The sequence below is a fragment of the Schistocerca piceifrons genome, chromosome 11, assembly GCF_021461385.2.
Source record: "Schistocerca piceifrons isolate TAMUIC-IGC-003096 chromosome 11, iqSchPice1.1, whole genome shotgun sequence".
NCBI lineage: Eukaryota > Metazoa > Arthropoda > Insecta > Orthoptera > Acrididae > Schistocerca > Schistocerca piceifrons.
Window position 1 is genome coordinate 16,997,550 of NC_060148.1, and position 21,391 is coordinate 17,018,940.

At 40.4% G+C, this 21,391-nt stretch overlaps 1 protein-coding gene across 3 annotated transcripts in view; it reads right to left on the minus strand.

The window, feature by feature from the left end:
• Positions 1 to 3,103: 3,103 nt before the first annotated feature.
• Positions 3,104 to 21,391, minus strand: part of LOC124720054 — a 190,167-nt gene continuing 171,879 nt past the window's right edge. For all 3 annotated transcript variants that reach the window (XM_047245319.1, XM_047245318.1, XM_047245317.1), the window contains one exon: positions 3,104 to 3,421. In XM_047245319.1, the coding sequence (XP_047101275.1) occupies positions 3,380 to 3,421 (42 nt within the window). In that variant the 3' untranslated portion in view covers positions 3,104 to 3,379. The remainder of the gene's footprint in view (positions 3,422 to 21,391) is intronic.

Below are 21,391 nucleotides of genomic sequence, written 5' to 3' on the forward strand. Positions count from 1 at the left end.
TAACTTGCTGCTCTGCTCAACAAACGTAGTGACAGGAGAGTTAGATTTCAACTTAATCTTGATATTTGCAGGATATTGCTTATTAAAACTGATCTTACCATGTATTTTAATAATTTTTATCCTCAGTCCTATAAACTGTCTAAAATTTCCAAATGTCTCACTAGGCAAACATGGCTCACAAAATCTATTTTTTAAAATGTTTTTAATAATATTTTATGACCACTGAAACTTCCTAAAACCGTGTTTCAAAAAATTTTAAATGAAAATTTGTGCTGGGCTGGGAGTCAAAGCAGAATTTCCCACTTTCCTCGAGTGGTCACCTTTTAACCACCACAGCTATCCAAGCACATCCCCATCGAACCCAAATCTCCATATGCCGCACACTGTAGTGTCCCTTTTCCGTTAACCCTCTTTGTTCACAGTCCTACTCTATTCCCAGTAGCAGTTGGACATTACTGTGCATCCACTCTAAAATACTGATATGTCATCAGGCATACACACTACATAGGTATGGCGTTTGTTCTTTTGGACATCCGTGTCCAAAAGAACAGACACCATATCTATGTAACTTACCTCATTTAATAAATGAAAGTCCTCTTGTACGATGATGAAATAGCTCAATTTTCAGTAATAATATCAAGCCATTTGTTTGATGAAAGATGCATACCTAAACACTGCAAAACTGTACAATTCACACCAATACACAAGAAAGGAAATAGAAGTAATCGGCTGAATTACAGATCCTTATCATATACATCAATTTGTAGCAAGATTTTGGAACATACTCTTGTTTCAATTTGTTACAAATACCTCAATGAAAATGATCTACTGACACATAACCAGCAAGAAGTCACAAAATATTACTGAGAAACACAACTGGCTTTTTATTCACATGAATTGATGAGAGGCATTGCAAGAGGATTTCAAGTCGATTCCACATTTCTAGATTTCCAAAAGGCTTTTGAAACCATTCCTCATAAATGTCAGACTATCATTTCAGTTGTGAAACATATTTTTTATTTCCTATTAGAAAGGTCACAGTTCAGAGTAACTGATCAGAATCCTTCTAGTGGAACTAAAGTGATGTATGGGATTCCCAAGGAAGTTTTACAGGCTCTGTTGTCCTTGTGTATGAATGAGTTAGATGACAAAGTGAGCAATCCTCCTAGATTGTTTCAGATTGTGTTGTAGTTTACCATTTGGTAGTCAAAAGAGCAACAAAATGAACTGTATAAAGATATAGACAAGATATCTGTTTGTTGCAAAAAAGTGGTAATTGGTGCTTAGCAACAAACAGTGAGGTGCTCCACAAGGGTATAAAAAAATTTCATTAAATTTTGGTAACACAAGAAATCACAGAAATTTAAAGAAAACAACTTAAGCCGGAATCACCATACAGAAAACATGGGGGAGGTGAATAAAAAACTGCACTCACAGGATGCAACATATTTATCTACTAAAGATACTGTCTACAGTTTTCTTGTCTGTCCTCATCTGGAATGTTCCTGTACAGTACAGAATTCTTACAAGATGTGATAGTTGGAGAACATAAAACTCAAAGAGGGGAAGCTCATTCTGTGTATATTAAAAAAAAAGTGGGGACGAGAGAGTGACACAGATGTGATACACTACTTAAGCTGGAAGTCATTAAGACAAAGTCATCTTTCATTGTGACGAGATCTTTTCCTGAAATTTGTCTCCCACTTTATCCTCTCAATGCCACAACATTTTGTTGATTCTCACCGACACAAGGAGAAATGATCATCATGACAAAGTAAGAGAAATCAGACAGCACATGGAAAGATTTAGGTGCTCATTTTTCCCCATGTGGTATTCTAGTGTGGAACAGTCAAGAAATAGTTTGAAAATGGTTATATGAATCATTTGTCAAACATTTGCATGAATTGCAGAGGAATAATGTAGTGGTAATAATGTAGATGAATATGACAAAGTGTTTGTGAGCACAGGATTTAACAGAAAATTTCAAAGTTGGAAAGAATGGGTGTTAGATATCTGCAGACAATGTGATCATTTTAACAAACAATGAAAACAACTTTAAGACATACAGTGAACATTAGAGTCTTTGGGGAATGGTTTGGAGTGAAAACCATTGCAATGAGAACTAAGATACATTCAACAATACTGTCATGTACCATTTAAATAAAGGTATATTACAGAAATAAAACTAAAAGTTATCAATAACACAGCCTGCATTTGCAAAGAATAACAGGATATTTGGCTGCAATACTGATTTCAGAATCAAGAAACTATTGATGATACATATTGTGTGGAGTCTTCTGTTTGCTAAAGGGAAAAATGGGAAAGATAACAATGGGATGACACATGTGAGGGTGCCCTTAGTAAGAATTTCATAAATTATATAGACTAGCAGCTACCTCAGGTTCCATGATTTGTCAGTACAGAGAACTGACATTTGTCAAACTTAGAGTTTGAAGAGTCTTCCGGTGGCGAGAGCAGTTAAGAACCAGCCATGGCAGATGACAAGCAACCAACCCATGAGTGCTGATCATTGCATGTGACCAGATGGGGTGAGGGGTGCAAATATCTGAGGAACATTATACGAGGAGATATTAAATAGGTATGTTCAAGAATATAACAATATTATGCTATATGGTGAGTAGCAACTTTCCTTCTCATAATACTGTTACATCCCATCCTGGGTTTTCCATTGTTTGATTTATGTTCAAGAATGAAATTAAATAGAATTGGACTTAAACAAGAATTGGTTAATGAACCCTTGCACACAGCAACAATTTAAAAGCTGCTAAGACGATTTGCAGGAGACAGCTAATTACTGGAACTGAAGGAAATTGGAGAGAGAAAGTAGATTAGGCATATTTAAGGGAAAATGAGAGCATACAGGTCATTATTGATGGATACGTAAAGGAAATGGAAAAGCAGGAAGGTAAAATATTTGGCTGTTCGATGACTGGTAGGGAATTAACAAACATGGTGAGCTGGAGAAGGAAAACATAGATCACAAGAAAGAATTACAGCAAGGATATGCTTGTCATGGGGAAAATTAATAACGATATTAGAATTTTTTAAACATTACTCAATATGTATTTTTCATGCACAAAGTAATGTTACATGTGAAGTGAATATCTAAAGGGGCACAATTACAATTCAATGCCCTGTCAACAACAGTGTCACTACAGCAGAAATAAAAGCTAAGAATGGGGACAAATGGGGAGGAAACTGTCCACGTTTTTCTCACAAGAACCATTCTTGCATCTTCCCCACTGTGCCACCACAAGCAGTGAGAATTTCTACAGGACATTATGGATAGATGTGGAAGAAAGCATGAAGACCCAACCTTACCATGTAAAGCAAATGCATCAGTAAAATAATGAATCTTTTACCGTGTAATATCTGAAGCATTTCCTCTTGTTGCTGCTTCCTGGAACAATTGGTGGTAGTTTCAGTTTACAAATTCAGTTTGACCTTCCAACAAATAATGGAAACTATATAAAAACACTTGCATATAACTGCTTACTTACCTAAGATTTCTTACTGACAATATGTATCAAAATTAGCAGGGAATGTATATTGTAAATTGAACATTATGTAAACAACTGACCATACATCACATGCACTATATGTTACCTGACTTCATACTTCTTTTCAGTATTTCTCAATATCCTATACATCAGTACTGCTGCTGCAGCAGCTATTATAACAACAACAACAACAACAACAACAAAGTCAGTTGGTGAAAATTTGTTGTTAGAAAAATACATATATCATACCATTATAATGACATTTGGTATTTTTAATTCATTTTGTGAGACCTTTTGACTTTCCACAACCACTGGTAGGATCATACACTGTACAACTGTAAAGCAGAGAAATAAAAGTAGCAAGACATGTCCTCCTGCCCCTCCCATATAAACAAAACTATTAGTGCATACATGGACACAGGCTGCCAAGAGATGTTCTTGTAGCACGTATGTGAGGTCACCGAAATCTCTCACTCTGAAGACTGTAAAAGTTTTAAACAGCTATATTATACTTCACACAATCCAGGGTGCATATCTATATCACACATTGGTTTGTGTAATGATTAAACATTAAGTTGTAGGTAACATACACAGTTAAAATTAATTGATAACAAATATTACTATGGGAAATCAACAATAGTGTAGCAACCATGTCCATAACTAAACACACACACACACACACACACACACACACACACACACACACACACACACACACCTACCTAAGCAGAAAAAAGGAAGGGACTGTTGGGAAGGGGTGTGGGTCCAGGGGGTCAGCAGAGTGAGGCCAGGAGGAGTACTGGAATGAAGATTGTGTTGCAGGAATAACATCCACCTACATAGTTCACAAAGCTGGAGCTGGGGGAGAGGATTCAGATGGCACAGGTTGTGAAGTAGCCACTGAAATTGAGTACTTAGTGCTCAGAAGCATATTTCACTACTGGAAGCTCAACTCTGCTGTCACCCACAGTTTGGCTGAGTACAGTTGATCATAAAATGTTGGGCACAAAATGCAGCAGAGTTAGTATATGACATGGTTGCTTTCACACGTGGCCACATCTCTGACAGGATAAGGACTGGAGAAATGTGTGCTGGGAGGGTGAATCCGACAGGTATTGCACCTAGGTCTTCCACAGGGATACGATACATTTGATAAGGAGTTGGGAGTGGTTGTGGTGTAGGGAGGACTGCGAAGGACTGTGCATATGATATCCCTTATTTCCGGTCCTGATAAGAGACTGATGTAAGAGACAGTTTATTTGTTACAGTCCAAGATGATACTGGGTGATGATGGAGGTTCTCCTTTGTAGCTAGTTCTTGCAGGTCGTGAGAAGATTAAAATTGTATGGGGATAAGAAGTGGAAAATCTGATAGTGAACTATGAGGATGTGCTGAAGAGTAATGTCTGAATTTTTTATTCTGCTTTCAAGGTTGGTTGTGATATTACATGTCATACATGTTAATCTGTCAACTTTCCTACTTTGTTGATGTAAGTTGCAACACACTGCTACAAGAGGGCTCCAAATTGTAGCTTGTAACAGGGCAGCATGTAACGTAACTGGCAGTGTGTAATATAACACATGGTGATTTACTATGAGACACTCAGAAATCAGAAAGCACAAATTCAAAGAGTTTGTTCACACATGGAACACACTCTCATAAAACATTACAATGCCAGAAAAAGCATGACCAATGTGACACTTGCAATAATCCAATGTCTTGGGTTCAGTGTCAGCAATCATCCCACATAATATCCCAACTTGGCTGCAATCCATTTTCATTTGTTTCTGATACCCGAAGTAACCCTTCAAGTACCTTGCTTTGATAGTGATGAAATGGTTAAGGCAGAGGTGAGGTTGTGGCTCCATCAAACATTCAACAACGACTGTAACAATAAACTGGTTTCTTGGCAGAAGAAATGTGTTCATTGGCAGGGTGACTATGTTGAGAAGTAAACAACTACACATGAAGAATATAGATGCAGAACATTAATAAAGTTTGTTTTACTTAAAAACCTTTATGAGTTTTTACATAGAGAGTTCAGAAGCATTACTTTCCAGTATGCCCTTTTATGAAACTTACTGGCAGATTAAAACTTTGCACCAGGCAGACGCAAACTCCTGATCTTTGTCTTTCGTGGACAGGTGCTCTACTGTCTGAGCTACCCAAGCATGACTCAGGATCTGTCCTCAGAGCTTCAATTCTGCCAGTACCTTATCTCCCACCTACCAAACTTCACAGAAGCTCTTCTGCAAACTTTGCAGAACTAGCCTTTCTGGAAGAAAGGATGTTGCAAGATATGGCTTATCCACAGCCTGGGTGACGTTCCCAGAATGAGATTTTCATTGTGCACCAGACTGTGCACTGATATGGTTTCAATCTGCTCATTCATCATGCTGTCTTATGTTTGGGAGAAGTGCCTGTCTGTAAAGACCTTTGTGGGACCTTCAGTATACTGGGCAAGGGAATTCTCATCACTGTAGATATGCTGTCCACATATTCCCAAGCTACATGGGAGTGATTTTTTGGTGCGGAAGGGACAACAGCAGTGAAAATGCAGATACTGTTGACCATTAGTCAGACGGAGCCATCAGGGAGTTGGTCAACATCCAAGAAGTCGGCAGAGTGGACTGAGGAGAACCAGAAGTAGTGAATGGGAGTAAAGAAAAGTTGTTGAGGTTGTGAAGGAATGTGTGTGTGTGTGTGTGGGGGGGGGGGGGGGGGGGAAGGGGGGGGGGATGTGTGCACTCACATCACCTACAGGTGCTCAATGGTGAGGTTATCAGCACCCTTACACACATTACAAGAAACAAATGTGGAAAAATTTTTGACACACAGTGAGGAGGAAATCTATAAAATGTGACTCCTTCACTCACTGCCACCTCACTCACGTTGACCCACACAATTGCTCTATTTCACAGGTAATAACACAACAGAGAAGGGTGAATAGCGCTATACTTGAGACTAAACCATAGAAGAGCTAAAATAAAGGCACATCAAAATGCGAGTGAAATGTGACTGGCTGAGCACTTAAAAAGCATGCGGGTGAGCCAGCCACCCTGTTAACACATCAAGAACATCTCTCTAAAATTTCTGGGAACACGTTCGACATATCACAAGACCATAAAACACTAACCATATTTCTCTCAATGCCACTTAAAACAGAGGACAGATCTGCTGCCATCCTCTGCCCTGAAAATAAAACACAGTCTAGTAAAATGTGGTGTACAGTGATCTGTACACATCAAGTACCACACATTGGAAGGTTCTCTCGCCAGGGCAAGAAGCCATGCTTCTGAGAGCTGTTGCCTATGCAAAGATGGGGATGGAAGACCTTGTCCCACATTTGTGCTGTATGCCATGGTGGTGTAGTGGTCTTTACTAGACACAGCTTGTTATCCGTCACTTCTAGCCACTTATCTCCCCATTGATGCATGACTCTGTACCTCAACAGCAAGGTGATAGCATCCAGGGGGATGGTAAACTGAAATAACTGAGGATCACAACATGCCTCCTTGGCTGCTACATCCACACATTCATTCCCCATAACACTGACATGCCACAGTACCCAGCAGAAAGACACCTCCCTCCCCAGCCATTGTTGTTAAAGAAGGGCATCCTCAATATTCTGGAGTTCTTTATCTGCTGGATAGAGAGTGCAGGGTGCTTAAGGTATCTGAATAGACAAGGAGTTTAATACTCTAAGCACATTTCATTTCCTCCAACGCCATAAAGATCCCATATAATTTCATGTCACAGACAGTAAAGTCTTTAAGAAGTCAGACCTTGAGGACATGATCAGGGAAAACAACAGAGCAACCAACCAAGTCTGTCTGTCCATAAAGACGGATACAGAGTTGTGCCTCTGCACAGAGGCTGGGTATGGGGCTGGTCTTTTATGCACCTATGGCCAGCTTAATCTCCTTGTGATGGATAGCATCAATAATCTTCAAGCAGGAAGGTGTCACTGACCCATACACTGTTCACCCATAGTCTAGCTGCAAATGCATGGAAAAAATTGAAGCAGACACACCCTGTCTGTTCTCCAAGACCTGTGGCTACGTAGTTCAAGATATTCAGTGCCTCCTGGGTTCTGGCTTTTATCTCTGAGGTTTAGTAATCACGATAGTTTGGACTCAGAAATTAATCCCAGAAACCTCACTAAGTCTTTATGTAGAATGATACCCCTCATTTGTAAGTCAGGTAAATTAAAAATACAATGCAAATGCTTCAAATGTGCACGCGCACTCGCGCGCTCATGCACACACACACACACACACACACACACACACACACACACACACACACACACACACAATCTGCAGAAAACTGAAAACCTGTCTTTGCAACCCACTCCTCTAACCTCTATACTGTAAGCTCCAACTGATGAATTGCTGTTGCAACACTGAAGGAGAAACAGAAAACAGTAAAATTGTCCAGAAATAAGGAGCACTATGCAGGACTACTTACTGTAGGTGTGATACTGTCTATGGTTATGGCAAAGAGGATACCCCAAGGGACGCAATTCCTCTGCTCAAAACAACCCATATGAACATATGACTCCTTCATGGGCAGCCTTACCACAATTACCGCAGGTGGCTTCTCCTTTACATGCAAGAGTGGTGTCGCCAAAGCACTGGCATTTAAAACAGCACATTGGTTCAAATGGCTCTGAGCACTATGGGACTCAACTGCTGTGGTCATAAGTCCCCTAGAACTTAGAACTACTTAAACCTAACTAACCTAAGGACATCACACACATCCATGCCCGAGGCAGGATTCGAACCTGCGACCGTTGCGGTCGTGCGGTTCCTGACTGTAGCGCCTTTAACCGCTCGGCCACTCCGGCCGGCACAGCACATTGGGTTGGGGACATAGGGCGACATGGTAAGGTTTGTTGATTTGAGGGAAGGGACCAAACAGTGTGGTCATCACTCCCATCAGATTAGGGAAGTAAGTTGGCCATGCCCTTTCAAAGGAACCATCCTGGCATTTGCCTGAAGCGATTTAGGAAAATAATGAAAAACTTAAGTAAGGATGGCTGGATGTGGGTTTAATCCATCATCGTCCTGTATGCGAGTCCAGTGTGCTAACCGCTGCACCACCTCACTTGTTGCCACATGATAAAGTGAAGAAAACTTGCCTTAATATGTTCTGGGAGTTCTGTGCTATTAAAAGTGAAGATGAGCATATCAGATTTAATCAAACTGCCTTCCACCCATATCATAATATTTTGCACATCTACAATGCCTTTTTGGGCCCACTGAACTTCCAGTTCAGTCCACCAGATTCCTGAATGTCACAACAACCTTACTGTTGTTTAATGTGGTATGGAGCAGTCTCAATAGCTTATTCCCTGTGGCTTTTGGCCTGCTGTAGGATTGTCACTTGTTGGGAACTTGAGATTTCCACCAACAGTGTCCCATTTTGCAACCACTTAACAGATTTTAATGTACCTGCAATCCTCTCTAAGCCCCTTTGAACATAAGAAAGTGAGACATTTGCCAAAGCTTCGCCTTTCCTTTTCACCAATAAAAACAGTTTCTCACGAACAGCGTATATTCTGTTAGTATAAAAACCAGAATTCTGAAAGAGTTGTGGATTCGGAGAACTGGCTACACAAGTCCTTTTGTCAGATTGGGTGTTGGTACCTTCTCGTGGCCCACACTTCCCATTGGGAGGAGGAAGTGGAAATTTTCAAGGATCCATCTCAGTCTTACAAGCAGCTAGGGAAATAGAAGTCCACCTAGACAGAGTCCCACATACCTAGGTAGGCTTTATACACCTGAGGTGTGGCAGGTTCCCCAGAGGTTACCAGATAATGGCTGTTTCACCTCAACATCCACACATCTCATCAGTGTGCAGCTCACCTTTACATTGATGGTTTATTTTATAGAGATTTTTACCACCCTCGTGATCTGGCTGAGCAAGCCAAGACTGTGACAAACAACATTCCAATGCTGTGCCACACAGTGCTTGCTGAAGCATATCCAGAGTTTATAGTGACAGTGGACTGGCGACATTTACCAGTCTCCAGCTCAAGAACCCGAGGGTCTCCAGGCCTTTATCCAGCAAATGAATGCTGAGTCGCGCAGGGTAACTTTTGTCAATGCAGCTGAGTGACATCTTCAACAAACCCTTATATTTCAATCATTTTCAAGGTACAGATGCAACAGGAGAAAGCAGTGAAAGGAAATTTAAAACCTCAGCATGCAGAGCATATGCTGAAAGATAACACACACACACACACACACACACACACACACACACACACACACACTAGTGTCACCCTCAATTTAAGATGGGTAATGTCAGAAGTTACTGATGGTAGATATAAATAACAAACAAATGAGGCAACATTAACTGTGCCCCTCTACTGTTTGATCAGGGAGGAAGCACAATTCCATGCATTATTTATGCTAAAACCTCCATGTCTATTTATATAGCCACTCGTTAATTTAATCTCAACTACTTCCTTAATCACTGGGACAGCATGCTAGAATCTGTGATAGGATAATTTTGCAATAGCAATTTTGTTCCGTTGTTGTGTGTTTGACACATTCAGTATGTTCTCCATGGCAAGACTACGACATGCCACAACAGCAAAGGATGTGGTAGACATCCTTGTTATGCAAACCAAGATCATCCTTTATGGATCTTAATCTTGGATGGATATCGAAAAATACATTTCACTTCATGTTTCCACAGAATACAAACAATCCTGTCATAAATGCTACTTGCATTTGACAAAAATGCAACAGATTTTGGTGCCTCCACATTATTATCTTCATTCATTTGATATATGATAGGTCAATAGAGCAATGCATGTCTGATTTGTCTTTCAAAACAACCATCTCTATGCATAGTGGCATCGTTGTGAGCTAACTCAGCTGAGTAACTTTCACAGTGTGCGATGATGTGAGCCCAATGAACCGAGATATGAAGTGCCCATTCACACTGACCTGCATAGAGGCAACTATCAGCCTGAGGATACAAATCACTGTGAGCTGGCTTTCTATAAATGTCATGTCCCAAAGTACCATCAACCTCCCTCCTCGACAGCTCATCACAGATGGGAAGGCAACCATTCTTTTTCACCTCAGTCGTGAAGCAAATATTCAATCCATCTGAATTCAAGTGTTCTAAAGAGCATTTAAATTCAGGCCTCCATGAAGCCAAACAACAAAAGCATCATCTACATATCTGAACAAATACACAGGTTTCAATGCAGCTGACTACAGTGCACATTTCTTGAAGTCTCTCATGAACAGATTGACAATAATAGGTAACAAAGGTCTTCCCATCACAACTCAAGAGATTTGTTTTACCTTTTAACATATACTCTGCATCCTGAGGTTTCCAATTTCTTGCACAGTGCCCAATTATGTTGGAGCCTCAAAATTGATAGGGTGCATATCTGTTGGAATATTGGGAGTTGTCCAAGCCATTACCTGACTATGTTCCCCTAAGTTATTTGACCATTTTATACGCTGGGAGAAATTTGGATTTCACAGTGTATAGGGTTTCTTGGCCCTGGGTTGAGATCACGGAGACATCAACAATGAACAGGAACCAGACATACAGTTTTGTGTTTCGAGAGTCTAGGTCACAAAATTCGATTTTCTGCCTTTCATGAAGAGTTGCCTTAACCATTAGGTCAACTAAAACTTAAGCTGTCACTTGTTTTCAATCTACTACTTATGAACAAACATATATGGTTTGGCATTCCAATGATGGAGGACTGACTTCGCTTGCTGCAATGGAAATTTATAGATTGAATTAAGTTCACCAATGCTGAATCAAGTCAATGGTGGTGTAAAGTTCAGAAAACAGTGAGAATGAAAGTTCGAGACATGTTATGATAACATAATGGTTGCAGCAATCAGTCAGGGAAAGCAAGAAATCAGCTTGAAATCTTTCTGACAAATTTTCATCTCTGTAGTGCATTGTGAGACCCTGCTGTTTTAAGTTGAGAATGAACTGACAAATTGTGATTTGATGCTGCATCAGCTGTAGAATGTTTCAGAACAAATGAAAATTTGTGCTGGACTGAGACTCCAACCCAGATTTCCCTTGTCACAAATGTTCACCCTACCACTTTGGCTACCCGAGCATGTCTCCAGGAAGAAAGACAATAACTAGAGAAAACAGTGTCTCATCCAGTGTGTCTATCATAGTAACACAGTACAAGCACAAGGGAGTTAAGACAACATGACAAATGGAGATTTGACCTGCTCCTAGAGGTATGCTCGGACAGCCAATGTGGTTAAGAGGACCATTTGCAACATGTGGGAAATCCAGTTTTGTGACCCAGTGTGGCACAAATTTTCACTTGTTCTGAAATATTCTACAGGTGGTGTGGAACCATAACCACAGCTAGAAAGCTCATTCTAAATTTTCATCATTCACAACACTTATTATACTGTCATCACTCACAACACTCATTACACTAGAGTTCCACATGTCTGAGGCTTTCTTCACTGATATTATTGTGCCTTAACAGTTCTTCTGCTCATCACATATTTTCATTTCATATCAATACAGTTAATATCATGAAAATTCACTGATGTGTGATGTAACAAAGAAATGTTATGTTACAATGATAGATTGATTAGCTTGCACAGTCATGAAATGTATTCACAGATGTAAATATGAACCAATTCCATGGGTATAATAAAATCATGACAATGAGAATTTGTGGCAGACCAGGACCCAAACCCATATTTCACACTTTAGAAGAATGGTTGCCTTAATGGCATCGGCTATCCGATGGCCAGACCCACACTGCTGTAACTCATCTTCCACATGTTGTAGCTGTACTCTCATACCCCATTAATGTGATTTCTGTACAGAGGAGACATTTTATTTGTAAGTCACACATGCATGTCCAAAGGAACAGGCATAATGGTGATTACAGCTGCTATGAATGATATGAAATTTATTTGCAGTTGTGAATATTAATCACTCTATGTATGGAAGTTTGGATGTGGCCATGAGTCACGTTCAGATACCCAACACAGTTAAGGCAACCACTCATATAAATCGGGAAATTCAGGTTAGAGTTCCAGTCCGGAACAAATTTTCATTGTCATCATTCCCTTATAATCCTGGAAGTGGTTCGTACTTGCAACTGTGAGTAGATTTCATGTTTTTCATAGAAGCTGTAGTCACTGCAGTGCCTGTTCCTTGAGACATCCATGCCCTACTGAAGGAACATCGCATTATACTGCTTGACACAACAGGCACTGCAATTTCATATTCATAGCTAGTACAGTGACAATATGCACATTGAGGGTTTAAATGTTTAAAGGTTATGGTTTTCTGTTCACCAGTAGAGGAATTCTTCCTGCATACCAAAGTTGACAGTGATGCTATTTAGCTACCCAAATGCTGTAAGAACATCTGAAAACAGTCCTAAGCTAAAACTTCCACAGAACCACATGCCTGGCCCTGACTGTAGGGTAGCACTGTCCAGTCCATCACAATTTATTTTGTAGCAAATCAGGAATTGAGAAAGAAAAGAATAATCCACCCTCAATTTTTGAGAATTACCAGCGTTACCATTCTCATGTGCATATGCTATTTTGTAGTAAATTGGGATCTGTGATTTAGTTAATGTAGCACATATTTTAACAAACATATTATGTTATACCTAGTTTTCCGTTTCACGAGGAGTGTATGTTGTCTACATTTAACCCAAATTAACACTATTTTTGAATTTGTTAGTGACTATAACCTTAAAATGTTTTAGGAAATAAGTAATTTTTAATATAGATTTTTCTGTTGCCTTAATAGAAATTTTGTTTTGTGTACTAACTGCTTCACTTTTTAAAGGGAATTAGCAGCAATTTTAGCTCAACTGTTAAAAGATAATCAGCATGCTTAGTTTAAAGTTACTCATTCACTGTCCTGTAAAACATTGTACAAACCACAATGCAGCCCCACTGTGAATGCTGTCCTTGAACACGGGATGAGTTAGTTCATGTTTGTAAGCATCTGGAAACCACCCTGAATATTCTCAAATGATTGGCAGTTGCTGCAAATCAGTGTGTTAGAATAGCTACCGTGAGCCAGGTCTAAAGGTACCAAAAGTACCTCAAATACTACCCTCTTCTCTGTAAGTAGTACCAGATTTGTCAAGTACTGGATCTGTCACTTGCACACTTTCTGGTAAATGGCATGTCAATGGCAGATCTAGAGTGACCTGTGAATGGCTGACAGAAAACAACCAGGGCTCAAGTTGTTGTACTGATACTCTAACCAACAAGTTTGAGCTATTTTCTTTCACTGAAACTAAAGCTGGGCCAGTGTAAATCCTTCATCTGTTGGGAAACCTGCTTCATCCTGTGTGAAGAGGAGGCAAACACAGAAGGGTAAAGGCCTATTAATCATCTGTAGTTCCAATGTATGATGAACGGTACATGGCAGCAAGGAACAGGAAGAAACACCAGGTGCATTCAGTGCATAAGTCTGAGAGTCCTATTCAGTATGTTGAAGAGGCTATTCTAGCAGCCACTGAAGGAACAGGATGCAACCAGCTGCAGATTGTGGTGCACATTGGAAGAAATGATGCCTACTGTCTGGGCTTCGAGATCATACTTTGATCATTCCAGCGACTAGCAAAGAAAGTTGGAAAGACCAATCTTGCAGACAGAGTTTCAATGAAGTTTACAATTTGCAACATTATTCACAGAGCTGATCATGGCCCCCTGATTCTGAGTCAAAAGAAAGAACCAGAGACTTTTAAAGGTTCTGTGACAAGCTTGGTTGCATCTTCCTGGACTTGTGCCATAGGATTGAGAACTATAGCGTTCCTCTAAATGGGTTAGCTGTGCACTAGATAGACACGAAGCCCATGCCTACTACAGTAGTACAAGTTTATATGCCAACTACCTCTGCAGATGATGAAATTGATGAAATGTATGATGAGATACAATAAATTATTCAGTTAGTGAAGGGGGACGAAAATTTAATAGTCATGGGTGACTGGAATTCAAGAGTAGGAAAAGGGAGAGAAGGAAACATAGTAGGTGAACATGGATTGGGGGTAAGAAATGAAAGAGGAAGCCGTCTGGTAGAATTTTGCACAGAGCATAACTTAATCATAGCTAACACTTGGTTCAAGAATCATAAAAGAAGGTTGTATACATGGAAAAATCCCGGAGACACTAAAAGAGTAAGACAGAGATTTAGGAACAAGGTTTTAAATTGTAAGACATTTCCAGGTGGACTCTGACCACAATCTATTGGTTATGAACTGTACATTAAAACTGAAGAAACTGCAAAAAGGTGGGAATTTAAGGAGATGGGACCTGGATAAACTGACTAAACCAGAGGTTGTACAGAGTTTCAGGGAGAGCGTAACAGAACAATTGACAGAAATGGGGGAAAGAAGTACAGTAGAAGAAGAATAGGTAGCTTTGAGGGATGAAGTAGTGAAGGCAGCAGAGGATCAAGTAGGTAAAAAGACGAGGGCTAGTAGAACTCCTTGGGTAACAGAAGAAATATTGAATTTAATTGATGAAAGTAGAAAATATAAGAATGCAGTAAATGAAGCAGGCAAAAAGGAATACAAACGTCTCAAAAATGAGATCAACAGGAAGTGCAAAATGGCCAAGCAGGGATGGCTAGAGGACAAATGTAAGGATGTAGAGGCTTATCTCACTAGGGGTAAGACAAATACTGCCTACAGGAAAATTAGAGAGACCTTTGGAGAAAAGAGAACTACTTGTATGAATATCAAGAGCTCAGATGGAAACCCAGTTCTAAGCAAAGAAGGGAAAGCAGAAAGGTGGAAGGAGTATATAGAGGGTCTATACAAGGGTGATGTACTTGAGGACAATATTATGGAAATGGAAGAGAATGTAGATGAAGATGAAATGGGAGATACGATACGGCGTGAAGAGTTTGACAGAGCACTGAAAGACCTAAGTCGAAACAAGGCCCCGGGAGTAGACAACATTCCATTAGAACTACTGACTGCCTTGGGAGAGCCAGTCCTGACAAAACTCTACCATCTGGTGAGCAAGATGTATGAGACAGGCGAAATACCCTCAGACTTCAAGAAGAATATAATAACTCCAATCCCAAAGAAAGCAGGTGTTGACAGATGTGAAAATTACTGAACAATCAGCTCAATAAGCCACAGCTGCAAAATACTAACGTGAATTCTTTACAGACAAATGGAAAAACTAGTAGAAGCCAACCTTGGGGAAGATCAGTTGGGATTCCGTAGAAATGTTGGAACACGTGAGGCAATACTGACCCTACGACTTATCTTAGAAGAAAGATTAAGGAAAGGCAAACCTACGTTTCTAGCATTTGTAGACTTAGAGAAAGCTTTTGACAATGTTGACTGGAATACTCTCTTTCAAATTCTAAAGGTGGCAGGGGTAAAATACAGGGAGCGAAAGGCTATTTACAATTTGTACAGAAAGCAGATGGCAGTTATAAGACGAGGGACATGACAGGGAAGCAGTGGTTGGGAAGGGAGTGAGACAGAGTTGTAGCCTCTCCCCGATGTTATTCAATCTGTATATTGAGCAAGCAGTAAAGGAAACAAAATAAAGATTCAGATAGGTATTAAAACCCATGGAGAAGAAATAAAAACTTTGAGGTTTGCCGATGACATTGTAATTCTGTCAGAGACAGCAAAGGACTTGGAAGAGTAGTTGAATGGAATGGACAGTGTCTTGAAAGGAGGGTACAAGATGAACATCAAGAAAAGCAAAATGAGGATAATGGAATGTAGTCGAATTAAGTCGGATGACGCTGAGGGAATTAGATTAGGAAATGAGACACTTAGTTTTGCTATTTGGGGACCAAAATAACTGATGATGGCCGAAGTAGAGAGGATATAAAATGTAGACTGGCAATGGCAAGAAAAGTGTTTCTGAAGAAGAGAAATTTGTTAACATCGAGTATAGATTTAAGTGTCAGGAAGTCGTTTATGAAAGTATTCGTATGGAGTGTAGCCATGTATGGAAGTGAAACATGGACGATAAATAGTTTGGACAGGAAGAGAATAGAAGTTTTCGAAGTGGTGCTACAGAAGAATGCTGAAGATTAGATGGGTAGATCACATAACTAATGAGGAGGTATTGAATAGAATTGGGGAGGAGTTTGTGGCACAACTTGACGAGAAGGGACTGGTTGGTAGGACATGTTCTGAGGCATCAAGGGATCACAAATTTAGCATTGGAGGGCAGTGTGGAGGGTAAAAATCATAGAGGGAGACCAAGAGATGAATACAGTAAGCAGATTCAGAAGGATGTAGGTTGCAGTAGGTACTGGGAGATGAAGAAACTTGCACAGGATAGGGTAGCATGGAGAGCTGCATCAAACCAGTCTCAGGACTGAAGACCACAACAACAACAACAACAACAACAACAACAACATGCACGAGACATTGCTTTTCCCAAGCTTTTCGGAAGAGTTTGACATGGATGCATCAACAGTGGGGCACACCCTGAGGCAACATGTTTCAAGCAAATCTGGGCTATTTGACTACATTCAATCACAGCCAGTGGGCTGTACACAGTCTATTTTGCCACATTAAGAATCAATCTGTTTGTTTTCTTTTGGATACTGTTATGTCTGGTGGGTGCATCAAAATAAGGAAGTAGTCACTTGAGTGTAAATAGTCAATCTCCTGGCACAGAGTAGTGTGGTGGTAAGTGAGGATAGAGGAGTTATCAAAAAGATGTCAACCTCTTAGCATTACTAAAGTGCTCTGCCCCATGTCCAGCTGATGTTGAGATTCTGTCAAGAAGAGGTCGTCAACAGTCTAGACTGAAAGTGCAGGTCCCACAACACATTTTGCGCATTTAAATTCCCCGCATACAGCTTAGAAATGGGAGAGGCAGCTATGGAATAAATTTAGGAGTGCCTGATTGTAAAGGGGCACTGAGAGCGAACAGACACGAGGCACTGGGATATTACAACCACTTCTGGGATGTTAAGTGGTGAGGGAAAGAGGAGAGAAGAGGTACTGGGATATTACAACCACTCCTGGGATGTTAGTGGTGAAACAAAGAGGAGAGAAAAGGCACAGAAGGATCATCTCTTTTAGGCCTCTGCTTATGAAAATATGGAGTCTATAGCCCCTTAACACAAAGATACCACATTCTTAATACAAGCACAAAGATCCACACTCCAAGCACAGTTTGGACCCAGTTTTGCTCTCTGTAAAATGGGTACATTGTTAGCGAAGAGAATCATTTTAATTTCTCTCTGACATTTCTGAGTTGATACAGCAATGGTTGAGAAGTTGTTTTGAGACTTCCTGGCTTCCTGGGACTGATTTTGGTAACTGCACCATCTGTGCTTCTATAATCATCTGATTTGACTCCTGGCTTTATTAGAGCATGGTAAGAGAGATCTTCAGTCTTTTGTTTGTCACTAGTGTCTGTGGGTTCTTTTTCAAAGGGAACTGTAGGGATTTTATTAGTTGGTGCACAATGTCAAATTGTTCTCAAACTGCTTAGAGAGATAAACCTGTTGTGACATACATGGCAAGCACAAAAGAACTTTACACTTTCAAAAATTCATACAAATAATAAAGGAGAACTTAGCTTCAAACCTTAACCAGTTAATAGAGTATCTTTGGAACATTTTTTTTAAAATAATTGGGAGCAATTATTTTATTGCAGACTGCCACTCACAGAGAGTTCTTGCATAAAAAATAGCAACTAAACCACAAAAAAAGTGAGTGTTTCACCAGATTAGCAAAACGGAAGTCAATAACTACTTTTAACAAGAATTTCATGCACACTTCCACCAGGAGCCACCCAGCAGAGTCTCCATTTAAACCTGGTAAAAACAGTTCGAGGAGAAAGGCTGCTGGTCTGCTGATTGGCCCTAGCCTTGAAACAGAATGTTGACAGCATTCAAATGAATCACAATGAAATTGATGCAGTGAGTAAGTTGTATGCTTTAGGTGCCAGAGCAACCATTTCCAAAAGCCTGCTAAACACTTGTGCATGAAACTGTACAGATTGCCATTGGTGTAGACCCTCACTTCAGGAGATTATGCTGCATTATCTGACTTCTGAACTGAGACATTGGAAAGAATGTATAATGACAATACATCAAAGAAGCTAATTCTTAGTGAATGTGCAACTTTCATGCTACTGGTAGCACAATGTTGATTCCTGGGGAACACAAAACCATAATTACTCCAGTCAACAAACGACATTCACTCAAGATCAATATGTAGTGTGTAATTGTGATAAAATTCATGGATTCTCCTTTTTTTGTGGAGAAAACTGTCACAGGTATTTGGTACCTTGATATGTTTTCTTTGTGGCTTCTGCCTCAATTGGAAGGTGACTCCAACAACTTCATCTTGCAACAAGATGGTGCAGCACTTCACTTCCACTTGACTGTACAGGAACACCTAAACACACATCTGCGAGCCATCGGCTGTGCAAGTGCTGATGAGATTGTATAGTACAGATGGTCATCATGATCACCATATTTAATCCCTTGATATTTTTTTATGGGGTCATGTGAAAGAAAGTGTTTGTCCTTCCACTGCCATAATCCTTGCGATAGCTACAGAAGTGAATTGCACTATGAAGTCCCTGTAAAATTAAAAACAGAAAAGGGGGAGGGGGGGGGGGGAATCTTCCAGAGATATCTCATTAGCAGAATAATGTTTAAAGTGAATAAGTTATTTTGTTTTGTTTGTATAAAATTTAGAAAAAAAAAGAACGTAAAGTTCTTTCCTGCACGCCTTGCACATTTGCCTGAAACCGTTTTGATGACTTGAAGAAGACTAACAGTACAATTATACACTGATGATTCAAAACATGATGACCAACTTCTTAATAGCATGTTGGTCCACCAATGAAACACAAAATGGTAAAAACATTGTGTAACAGATTTCTCTAATGGTGATAAGTTTCTCAAGCATTCTGGCATTAAAAGTCTACACACAGATCACGCAATTCCCATAAATTATGGGCTTTGTAGGTGCAAAGCTGGTACTCAACAGTGTCCCAGCTGTATTTCATATTTTTTATATCAAGCAAATTTGGGGGACAAGACATCAGTGTGAGTTTACTATGATACTCCTCAAATCATTGTATCACAATCCTGGCCTTGTGATATGGACAGTTATCCCGCTAGAATATGCTATCACCACAAAGGAAGGTGTGAAACTTCGAGGGATGCATGTGGTTTGCTACAATGTCCATGTACTTGACATTGCTTTTGACTACTGTCACTAGATTCTGTGCAAGCATAGGTATATACTTCCACCGCAGCGTAACACTTCCCCCATCAGCCTGTGTCCAGGGTGCTGTGCACCATTCTGGGCATCCATTTGTCTAGATAATGGCATATCTGGACACTACTTTCAACCTGCAATGATAAGAAACATGATTCATTTACCTGAGCAACACAGTTCCCTTGTTTGGCATTCAATCATGATGATCCAATGCCCACTGTGATCATAATTGAAAATGTTATTGGATAAACATGGGAACAACACAGAGGATTTCTGCTCAGACCACCACGTTCAACAATGTGTGCTGAATGGTTTGCTCTAAAACACTTGCCGCTGCATCAGCAATGTTTTCTGTCTTCAGATCTGCTACAGACCACAGCCTATCCTGCTTCACAGTGCGTGTGAGCCTGCAAACCTCCACACTGTGTAATGTCAAAAAGTTTGTCACCTACTAATGGTTACATCATCCTTCATCTACATCTACATTTATACTCCGCAAGCCACCCAACGGTGTGTGGCGGAGGGCACTTTACGTGCCACTGTCATTACCTCCCTTTCCTGTTCCAGTCGCGTATGGTTCGCGGGAAGAACGAGTGTCTGAAAGCCTCCGTGCGCGCTCTAATCTCTCTAATTTTACATTCGTGATCTCCTCGGGAGGTATAAGTAGGGGGAAGCAATATATTCGATACCTCACCCAGAAACGCACCCTCTCGAAACCTGGCGAGCAAGCTACACCGCGATGCAGAGCGCCTCTCTTGCAGAGTCTGCCACTCGAGTTTGTTAAACATTTCCGTAACGCTATCACGGTTACCAAACAACCCTGTGACGAAACGCGCCGCTCTTCTTTGGATCTTCTCTATCTCCTCCGTCAACCCGATCTGGTACGGATCCCACACTGATGAGCAATACTCTAGTATAGGTCGAACGAGTGTTTTGTAAGCCACCTCCTTTGTTGATGGACTACATTTTCTAAGGACTCTCCCAATGAGTCTCCACCTGGTACCCACCTTACCAACAATTAATTTTATATGATCATTCCACTTCAAATCGTTCCGCACACATACTCCCAGATATTTTACAGAAGTAACTGCTACCAGTGTTTGTTCCGCTATCATATAATCATACAATAAAGGATCCTTCTTTCTATGTATTTGCAATACATTACATTTGTCTAAATTAAGGGTCAGTTGCCACTCCCTGCACCAAGTGCCTATCCGCTGCAGATCTTCCTGCATTTCACTACAATTTTCTAATGCTGCAACTTCTCTGTATACTACAGCATCATCCGCGAAAAGCCGCATGGAACTTCCGACACTATCTACTTGGTCATTTATATATATTGTGAAAAGCAATGGTCCCATAACACTCCCCTGTGGCACGCCAGAGTTTGCTTTAACGTCTGTAGACGTCTCTCCATTGATAACAACATGCTGTGTTCTGTTTGCTAAAAACTCTTCAATCCAGCCACACAGCTGGTCTGATATTCCGTAGGCTCTTACTTTGTTGATCAGGCAACAGTGCGGAGCTGTATCGAACGCCTTCCGGAAGTCAAGAAAAATAGCATCTACCTGGGAGCTTGTATCTAATATTTTCTGGGTCTCATGAACAAATAAAGCGAGTTGGGTCTCACACGATCGCT